This window comes from Sander lucioperca, chromosome 7 (genome assembly GCF_008315115.2).
Source record: "Sander lucioperca isolate FBNREF2018 chromosome 7, SLUC_FBN_1.2, whole genome shotgun sequence".
In the NCBI taxonomy this organism is placed as follows: Eukaryota; Metazoa; Chordata; class Actinopteri; order Perciformes; family Percidae; genus Sander; species Sander lucioperca.
Window position 1 is genome coordinate 36,177,402 of NC_050179.1, and position 10,000 is coordinate 36,187,401.

Sequence of the window (10,000 nt, forward strand, 5' to 3'; positions counted from 1 at the left end):
AACGCGGATCTCGGTGCCACTTAAATGCCTGCGCTTTGAAGTATTGGTATTGGTAAAATGATACCCAATCCTAGTAATAGGTCATAAAAATTTGATATAAATATATATTTAGTGTGTAACTGTTTGATGCAGGGGTAGGGTGTGTGCTCTCCACTTGAGACTGTAGTTCATAATGTGGGCCCCCTAGTGCTACGTGTTCACAGACAGATACAGAGGGATGCAGACTCCGACTCTTCTTTAGAGACTCGGACTCGGACTCCAACGCTGGGGACTCGAGACTTGACTCGAACTCGACAGTTGGTGACCCGACTCCAACACTGCCTGCCATGAAATTCCCCAAGCTGTTTGGAAATTAATCCCTTAGCAAATTTAAATTATTCAGATTTAGTATGTTTTGATGCGGAGTTTTTTTTTTTGCTCATGTGTTTCTGCTTTCTCTCTCCGCTGCGGCAGCAACATCCATTTCCCAGCAGACATTGTTACTCTTCTCTCACGTTATTTTTCCTGACGTGTTTTCTGTTCATCGTATGCAGGGCCGGCGATTGCTGGTTGTTGGGGGCGCCGTGTCGTCCTTAGGTCTACTTCTCATTAATAATAGAATTAGAATGACAAGCGAAATAAAACATGTTTATTAAACATGATCTTGCTAGGGCGCCCCCTCAGCAGACTCTGTAGTTTCGGTTTTCCACCTCCGATGTAGAGTAACGTTCAGCCACTTCCCTAAACTTTCTCTCATTCAGAGACCAGAGTCTCAAACGGGGCTCTGAGTCTGTCAGGAGGTCTGAGATCTACCGTATCAGCAGAGATATCACGTAATGCACAGCAGGCTACGGTGCAGGTATAGATTATTTTCTGAAATATTGTGACTTTATTCTTGTAATAGCCTATTATCACTTTATTTTTCTCAAAATATCACGACTCCTCCAAATCTCAGAGAACACAGATGAGATATATTTTAAATGTGCACAAAGGTTTGAACGTGAGTAGAAATATTGCTCAAACATCTGAAATATTAAAGTCCAGGGGTTTATTAATTTATTAAAATGAATAATGTATCGTTGAGGTGAATAATTGTCATATGCACATTTAATGAGGTTATTTCCTCAACAAAAGATGCAAAAGAGGATGAAGAGTAAATGATGCCTCTAGGCTACATGTGTGCTGACTCAGATATAATTAGAAAAGTCGATCCAAAGGAGAATAAATAGATGAAAGCAATACAGAATGCCTGAGAGCCTTACTGCTAAATATTCCATTATGTTTTTATATTTGGATTGTAATCTATGTTTGCCTTTACATAAAGATATTCCCGGCATAAATTGGTAGAAATAGGTGCATAAAAATTCACCTGAATGCAGGAAATTAAGTGTTAAATGATCAAAATTTTCAGGGGTGGACCCCCACGCACACAAATCTGGGAACTACACCCTGGCCTTTGGGTTGCCAGGCCAGTTATGATTAGACCAAATGTTGGTGCCATCTAACTTACATGCAGCTAGAAACTAAAATGAACATACATTGGTACTCTATCGCTGACACAGCGCTGTGATCTGGCAATGCGAGACTAAGGTGGGGGGGGGGTGCAAAACTCACTCTCACTTAAGGCAACCAAAGGGCTAGAGCCGGCCCTGTGTGTGTGTGTGTGTGTGTGTGTGTGTTCAGTGTCTCTGGTGTGTGACGGCGATGCTTTGTGTGTCTGCAGGTCTGTGTTTACAAGTGAAGCTGCAGAGATGTTTGCCATTCAAACACAAGGTGAGTACCGGAAAACAGTGACTTGTTGTTAAAGGGAGTTGCAGTGCACTGATAGTTGCCATGGTAACGTTGGTAGCTTTAAGTCTGAGAGAACGAGATGTTGTGACCGATAGGACCCAATCAGGAGGAGAAACGTTGAGACTGAAACAGGGGGAATGAGAGGGGGAAAACGCCAGAGCAGGGGGAATGAGAGGGGGAAAACGCCAGGGCAGGGGGAATGAGAGGGGGAAAACGCCAGAGCAGGAGGAATGAGAGGGGGAAAACGCCAGAGCAGGAGGAATGAGAGGGGGAAACACCAGAGCAGGGGGAATGAGAGGGGGAAAACGCCAGAGCAGGAGGAATGAGAGGGGGAAAACGCCAGAGCAGGGGGAATGAGAGGGGGAAACGCCAGAGCAGGAGGAATGAGAGGGGGAAACGTAGCAGAAGAATATTCGTTTTTAATCCAAAACGTAGCGATGTCAATGTAGCCTACGTGTCTGACAACATTATGAAAGGATCCCTACAGAGATAGACCTTTTAGTTAAAGAGTAAGATCCTTTTAGTTTAACATGAAACAGCCCTGAAATCACCATCACCAAACTACACCAGACTCCATGTAAATAATAAGTACTTTTAGCGTGTGTAGAGCCAGCATATTTCCACCAGACTCCATGCAAATAATCAGTACTTTTAGCGTGTATAGAGCCAGCATATTTCCACCAGACTCCATGTAAATAATCAGGACTTTTAGCGTGTATAGAGCCAGCATATTTCCACCAGACTCCATGTAAATAATCAGGACTTTTAGCGTGTATAGAGCCAGCATATTTCCACCAGACTCCATGTAAATAATCAGTACTTTTAGCGTGTATAGAGCCAGCATATCTCCACCAGACTCCATGTAAATAATCAGGACTTTTAGCGTGTATAGAGCCAGCATATCTCCACCAGACTCCATGTAAATAATCACTACTTTTAGCGCATATAGAGCCAGCATATTTCCACCAGACTCCATGTAAATAATCACTAGTTTTAGCGCGTGTAGAGCCAGCATATTTCCACATGTAAATGGGTGAATTAAGGGTTTATTTCAACCAAACCAGAGTGGTGATTGTTGGAACAGTGGAAAGATGAACCAAGACGGCTTTTGAAAGTTTTATTTTGTTTCTGTTGACTTTGAATGAAGTTTGAATGCTTAAACACGGTCCGCAGGCAGATTCAATAGCCAGCGGTGATTACATTAATACTGTATATTTCCATGGACTTTCTACACTCCCCACAGAAGTTCAAAGCTGGCTTTCAAACCGGAACATGACCAAACAAATCAAACCCACAGAACACAAAAGTTCAGTGAGGATGCAGCTGTAATTTCATTACCAATTCAAAGAGTAGCACTCTGGGAAACAAGAGAGAGGCAATACTCTGAGAATAGACGGAAACGCAATCAATCCGTAGGCAATAACCCCAGCCAATCAGCAGTTTATCCACATCCCTGGCTTCAGAGGTCAAGGGTCGCAGAGAGAGGAGTTAATTTAACAGACGGCAGTGTGGAGAGCCAGGTGCTTTTAATCTCTGCAGTATTACAGCGGCTTTATGCACCAGATGAGTGGCCTCTTCATTAGAGGAGTGTTTTTATCAGGAAGCTGCTGAACATCTGCTTGCTGCAGAGAGAACAGCGAGTCTGATGTAGCATCACAGTCCTGTGGAACAAAGAGCACCAGTAGGATATCAAAGAACATTTTAGTTAGCCTAAATCAAGCCCAGACTGTAGATTCAAGCTCCACTAATCAGAATGTTTTCTATAAATATTGCATCATTTCATTTCTTTTTAAGGGCACTTTGTAGTTTGGCTTATTTGAAGCTACTTCTATGTGATTCTTGCTGTTTTCGGAGTTTGCACCTTCATGGTTGAATGCACTTATTGGAAGTCGCTTTGGATGAAAGCGTCAGCTACTGTAAATTAAATGTAAGGAAGGCTTGTATCATGTGGACGCGCCGACAGTTTTGTTATCATTACTTAGAATTCATCATGGGGGCGACAGAAACTACACACTATAGCTTTAATAGGGGTGTCACGAACAACAGACACAGCATGGCTTACCGGCTTGTAGCCTGCAGCTAAAGACACAGGTTAACGTTAGCTTACCGGCTGGTAGCATACAGCTAAAGACACAGGTTAACGTTAGCTTACCGGCTGGTAGCATACAGCTGAAGACACAGGTTAACGTTAGCTTACCGGCTGGTAGCATACAGCTGAAGACACAGGTTAACGTTAGCTTACCGGCTGGTAGCATACAGCTGAAGACACAGGTTAACGTTAGCTTACCAGCTTGTAGCCTGCAGCTAAAGACACAGGTTAACGTTAGCTTACCGGCTTGTAGCCTGCAGCTAAAGACACAGGTTAACGTTAGCTTACCGGCTGGTAGCATACAGCTAAAGACACAGGTTAATGTGAGCTTACCGGCTGGTAGCCTGCAGCTAAAGACACAGGTTAACGTTAGCTTACCGGCTGGTAGCATACAGCTAAAGACACAGGTTAACGTTAGCTTACCGGCTGGTAGCATACAGCTAAAGACACAGGTTAACGTTAGCTTACCGGCTGGTAGCATACAGCTAAAGACACAGGTTAACATTAGCTTACCGACTGGTAGCTGGTTAGCGCTTAAAATACTCTTTACTTTGCTCTTAATTGAATTTCCTGAATGAATAACACACACACACACACACACACACACACACACACAAGATACAGCGAGCCACTCTGTCTTCCAACATCAGGTTTTCTTTCTCTTCTCAGTTGGAAATTTACATTTCAGAGGGAACCCATTCTACTGAAGAAGATAGTAAGTGTATTTTTTAATTCCTTTTTTTTTATGTAAAAAAGCCAATGGCCTCTTTAGATTAAGCAACCTTCCACTGAGCCAATTTCCTAACTCGTGTGGAAATGAACTCTCCCTCTGTGTCTGCACATTAGCATTTTGGCCCAAAAAGTAAGCCCCTCAAAATAGAGATTTTGTTCCGTTTTATGTAATATTTAACTGAATATCTCCTTTAGTTTCTGAAAAACGAGACATTTAAAGACATCACCTTGGACTTTGAGAAAGGCAACTATTTTTGATAATCAACTTGTGTGTGATGTCAGCTTGTTAAACGTGAATATCTTCTAGTTTGTTCTCTCCTCTGGGACAGGAAACTCAATATCTTTGAGTTGGGGACAAAACTAGACATTTTAAGGACGTCATCTTGGGCTTTTTGGGGAAACACTGATCCACATTTTTCACCATTTTCTGACATTTTAGAGACCAAACAACTCATCCATTCGTCCAGGAAATAATCCAACATGAAAAGAAGCCGTCAGTTGCGGCCCTTGTGGAGGTTTCTAACGTTGTGTTGTTGGTGTAGTGGTTGTTGTGCTGTCTGATTGTGGGTCAGCGTCTCAGGGAAGTTTGTGTCTCCAGTTAACAAGCAGATCAACGATAAGGAGCGAGTGGCGGCCGCCATGGAAAACCCAAACCTGAGGGAGATCGTGGAGCAGTGTGTCACCGAGCCCGACGACTGACGCAGGGCGCTCCACCTGAAGAGAGAGACTGTGTGTGTGTGTGTGTGTGTGTGTGTGGGAGAGAGAGAGACTGTGTGTGTGTATGCATGTATGTGTGTGCGCGAGAGTGTTTGTGTGTGTGTGTGTGTGTGGGAGAGAGAGAGACTGTGTGTGTGTGTGTGTGTGTGAGAGAGAGTGTGTGTGCTAGAGAGAGTGTATGTGAGTGTGTGCGAGAGAGTGTGTGTGTGTGTGTGTGTGAGAGAGAGTGTGCGAGAGAGTGTGTGTGTGCGAGTGTGTGCATGTGCGAGAGAGTGTATGTGTGCAAGAGAGAGTGTATGCGAGAGAGTGTGAGAGATAAGAGTGTGTGTGCGAGAGAATATGTGTGTGCGAGAGTGTGTGTGCGAGACTGTGCTAGAGAGAGAGAATGTGTGTGAGAGAGAGAGAGAGTGTGTGTGTGTGTGTGTGTGTGTGTGTGTGTGTGTGTGTTTTCAGAGGATTCCTAAGGGGATGTCTGGTGCCAGAGGCTGGTGTCGGCTCTGGGGAGTTGGCGTGTCTCCCGTGAGAAGCTTGAACGCTGAGCGGGGAATCATTCCGGGACAGCAGCAGGAACAAAGCCACAGATGTGTGTGTGTGTGTGTGTGTGTGTGTGTGTGTGTGTGTGTGTGTGTGTGTGTGTGTGTGTGTGTGTGTGTGTGTGTGTGTGTGTTGACTTCCCGAGCGTCTCCTGCTGGACGGCCCGGCGCTGAACAGCAGCCAGTCTGAATCAGGACGCTGCAGAGGAAGTGTGCCAGTCTCATCTGTTCCTGTGGTGACTGTTTATAGAAATCTGTCCTTTTGTCTTTTTTGTAAATTCAATCATCCGGGGAAATCGCTCAGAAAGATTCAAGCCTGAGTAGAAAGTCAAAATCTTTTATAGAGGTGAATATTTTTAGAAAAGATGTGATGTACAAAAGATTCTGTATTAAAAGCGACGTCAACGAGAAGCTGCTTTGAGTCGTGTTTCATCAGGAAATTAGTCAATTGTAGACAGCAGACACTTTATTATTATTATTATACAGTTATTTTTAACATGGGACATAACTTTAAAAAGTAACTTATTATTCCCATGTTTCTTTGTCCAAGTGACTGATGGGAACAATAATCTTTAAAACTGGTCCAGTATTAAGAAGAAACAAGCTGCGATGTAACGTTAACGGGCAATTGCACACCGTCAACTACCGTCCACTAAAAGTTCTGTTGTTGCCGCTGACAGACTCAGATTATTATTCTAAGTGTCTGACAACATTATGAAAGGATCCCTACAGAGATAGACCTTTCTGTTAAAGAGTAAGATCCTTTTAGTTTAACATATCACCATCACCAAACTACACCAGACTCCATGTAAATAATTAGGACTTTTATCATCGTAAAACACACTTCATTCAAAGTGGACAGAAACAAAATAAAACGTTCAAAAGCCGTCTTGGTTCATCTGTCCACTGTTCCAACAATCACCACTCTGGATTGGTTGAAATAATCCCTTAATTCACCCATTTACATGTGGAAATATGCTGGCTCTATACACGCTAAAAGTCCTGATTATTTACATGGAGTCTGGTGGAAATATGCTGGCTCTATACACGCTAAAAGTGTATTTACATAATATTTACATGGAGTCTGGTGGTGTTTGGTGATGGTGATTTCGGGGCTGTTTAATGTTAAACTAAAAGGATCATTAGTCACCAATGCATGGGGAAATGGAGTCAACGTTGAAAACAAAAACAAAGTGACCCTTTAAAGGTGCGCTCCACTGATTTTAAACCTGAAGTGAACAAAATGATAGATTTAAAATGTTTTAAAAGCCGAGTGCCTCCTCCTTCCAGATAAATGCACATGAGGATCTGAGGAATCCAAGCCCTGCTTAGTTGTTGTAATGATGCGACTCCACCTGTTGGGGGCACTGTTGTACTTAATCAAAGACCCTGACTGCTGTAGGAGCTGTGAGCTGGATAAACATCACAGCACACGCATTTATGTCTTTATTACAGGGTTAGATTCAACACAAACAGCAGTGTGCATTAATAAACATTTGTGTTAAAGTTTCACCTGAAGTCAGAGTGTGTCTGGAATTGAAATCGTGTGTGTGTGTGTGTGTGTGTGTGTGTGTGTGTGTGTGTGTGTGTGTCTGTGTGTGTGTGTCTGGAATTGAAATCAGGGGCCTGTTGCACAAAAGTAGAATGAATAAATCCAGGATAACTGAAAAAGCGCAGCTTGACTTAGTTTGATCCGCTCATCGTGGCTTAATTGGTTGCACATTTGCCGAGCCAGGCTGAGAAGGTGAAGCTATGTCAAGCCAGGTGTAGATAGCTGGGATAAGTGCACGTCCACGGCTTTCTTAAATAGACCGCGGTATCGATCACAGATTTACTGATGCAGAAATGGAGAAGCCTCATGCGGCATATGTTTAACCCGCTGAGCAGCAGCTGTTAATGGAAAATTACGAGGAGGTGAAACATAATATTTAAAAAGGGAAATACAGCTGTTGTTATCAGACAGAGAGAAAAAGCCTGGCAGACAAAACAACCGACTGAATGCGTAAGGATTTAAAAAGATCTACTTAGTCACTCCACGTTTTTACAAAGTTGTACACTCTGTTTTAATTGCTTTTAATATGCTTGTTTTGTGTTGGTATTATTGCTGTATCTGTTTTTATGTGCTAAATGTTCTGGTTTTACTGTAAAGTGTCTTTGAGTAGCCTGTAGAGCACTATATAAATAAAATGTTTTATTATTTAGCCTACTTTGCCTTAAAAGTGAGCAGAGGGAATTCATGTTCCTCGGGAAATTTACCCTAAGGACTAGGCTTAATTTCAAACCCTTATTCATAATGAGAGAATATGTTTTACAACCATATCCACAAATCTCTATAAGCTATAATTCTAAATATCTTTCTACAATTAATGTTCATACAGAACAAACATGACTGGATAAAAACTAGAAAAAGAAGAAAGTGACTTCAATACACACTAAGCATATCTGTAAAATAATATAGCCTATTATTATTCATGTTTTTTTCTCACTCCCAAGCTCCAAGATGCGTGACAGCACCAAAATAAAAAGATGAAGAAGCTTTGTGGCATTCCAACACATTCTCACTCCCATCTCGTAAAATACGGACGTTTGGTCAGAAAAGCCCCTTTCCTCCACACTGTCCCACTTTATCCTCGGTACATGTGCAACCATTTCTTACCATCCAAACAACTGCAATACTAGGATTTAAATCAAACTTGTGACCGCAATAGTGACAAGTAAGAAGTCAGAAGACAACGGAATAACTGTTAAACACGTTTATTTATGATCAGAGCGGCAGCTGATTTAACACATCAGACTCCCGGCTGTTAGCCTGGCTGTTAGCCTGGCTGTTAGTTAGCCTGGCTGTTTGTTAGCCTGGCTGTTAGTTAGCCTGCTCTGGAGCAGGCTAGCTGCAAAGAATAAATCTCCATGGTTACTTGGCTGGGTTTAATTCAACCTGCTTTTGTGCAACCAAGTCAAAGCTAAATTCATCCAGGATAACTTGAATAGCCCGGCTTAATTCCTTATCCTGGTTTTGTGCAACAGGTGTGTGTGTTTTGTGTTGGGTGGGTGTGTGTTTTGTGTGTTTTGGTGTGTGTGTGCGTGTGTGTATGTGTGTGTTTTGTGTGTTGGTGTGTGTGTGTCTGGAATTGAAATCAGGCGTGTGTTTGTGTGTTGGTGTGTGTGTGTGTGTGTGTTTTGTGTGTTGGTATGTGTGTGTGTGTGTGTGTGTGTTTTGTGTTGGTGTGTGTGTATGTGTGTGTTTTGTGTGTTGGTTGGTGTGTGTGTGTGTGTGTGTGTGTGTGTGTCTGGAATTGAAATCAGGTGTGTGTGTGTGTGTGTGTGTGTGTGTGTGTGTGTGTGTGTGTGTCAGCAGCCACACACACACACACACCATGTGGTTTCTGGGTTGATGGATTTCTGCAGCTGAACTGATGGAAACAACCAAACAAAGACGACCTGCAGCGTGATTTACAGAGTCTCCACACACAAAGTCAAACCTGGCTCATAACTGGAAAATAAAAAATCACAACACAATGGGCCTCATGCATGAATGTTTTTTTTTTTAATTTGTTCTTGCACAAAGTAATGAGAAGAAAATACGAAAACGTGTGCGTGGGATTCATGAAGCGTGCGCTGATAGGCTTTTGGTAAAAGTAATTGCCACCTGCTGTGTGTCTAGACAAAAACTACCCACACAGTACAGACTGTCCCAGAAGTCCCTGAGCAGGCAAATCAACAAAATTATGAGTAATGCAGTCAAATGTTACAATATTAATTACAATGGCTATAATCTAGAGCGCATTTTACTGCATTTGGATATACTTTTATGCACCAATTTGTGTTGGAAATACCTTTATGTAGCCTATGTGAAGAAGAAAAACACAGATGATAATTCAGAATATATCAAAATTATAATGCAAAGTATGTTGTTGCAGGTCATTGGGCATTTTTTTTTTTTAAGATTAGTTTTTGGGGCATTTTTAGGCCTTTATACACCTTTTTCACAGCAGACATGTTGACATGTCATAGTAGGAACAGCACAGGTGTGTTCAAACCATTAATGATGGCTGCATTCCACTTAGGAGAGGTCCTGGTATTGTTCATGCTGATGTGATGGTCACGTTATTGAATCTATTGAGTCGTGGACAGAACACGATAATGTCGTTTTTTTCCGTGT

At 42.3% G+C, this 10,000-nt stretch overlaps 2 protein-coding genes and 2 long non-coding RNA genes across 4 annotated transcripts in view; 2 read left to right on the forward strand and 2 right to left on the reverse strand.

Moving 5' to 3' along the window:
* Positions 1-5,389, forward strand: part of ciao2a (cytosolic iron-sulfur assembly component 2A) — a 17,182-nt gene extending 11,793 nt beyond the window's left edge. Inside the window, exons 3-5 of the mRNA XM_031279688.2 lie at positions 1,703-1,752; positions 4,529-4,574; positions 5,190-5,389. Of these exons, the coding sequence (XP_031135548.1) occupies positions 1,703-1,752; positions 4,529-4,574; positions 5,190-5,290 (197 nt within the window). The 3' untranslated portion in view covers positions 5,291-5,389. The remainder of the gene's footprint in view (positions 1-1,702; positions 1,753-4,528; positions 4,575-5,189) is intronic.
* LOC116036403 (NLR family CARD domain-containing protein 3-like) overlaps positions 1-10,000 on the reverse strand; it is a 1,020,880-nt gene that overhangs the window by 93,752 nt on the left and 917,128 nt on the right. The gene's annotated exons all lie outside the window — the stretch shown is intronic.
* The window catches only part of LOC118495509, a 297,118-nt gene continuing 289,191 nt past the window's right edge, over positions 2,074-10,000 (reverse strand). Inside the window, exon 3 of the long non-coding RNA XR_004897954.1 lies at positions 2,074-2,220. This is a non-coding gene — a long non-coding RNA (uncharacterized LOC118495509). The remainder of the gene's footprint in view (positions 2,221-10,000) is intronic.
* Positions 5,672-6,252, forward strand: LOC118495505. The gene is made up of 2 exons (XR_004897948.1): positions 5,672-5,907; positions 5,988-6,252. It is a non-coding gene; the product is annotated as an uncharacterized LOC118495505 (long non-coding RNA).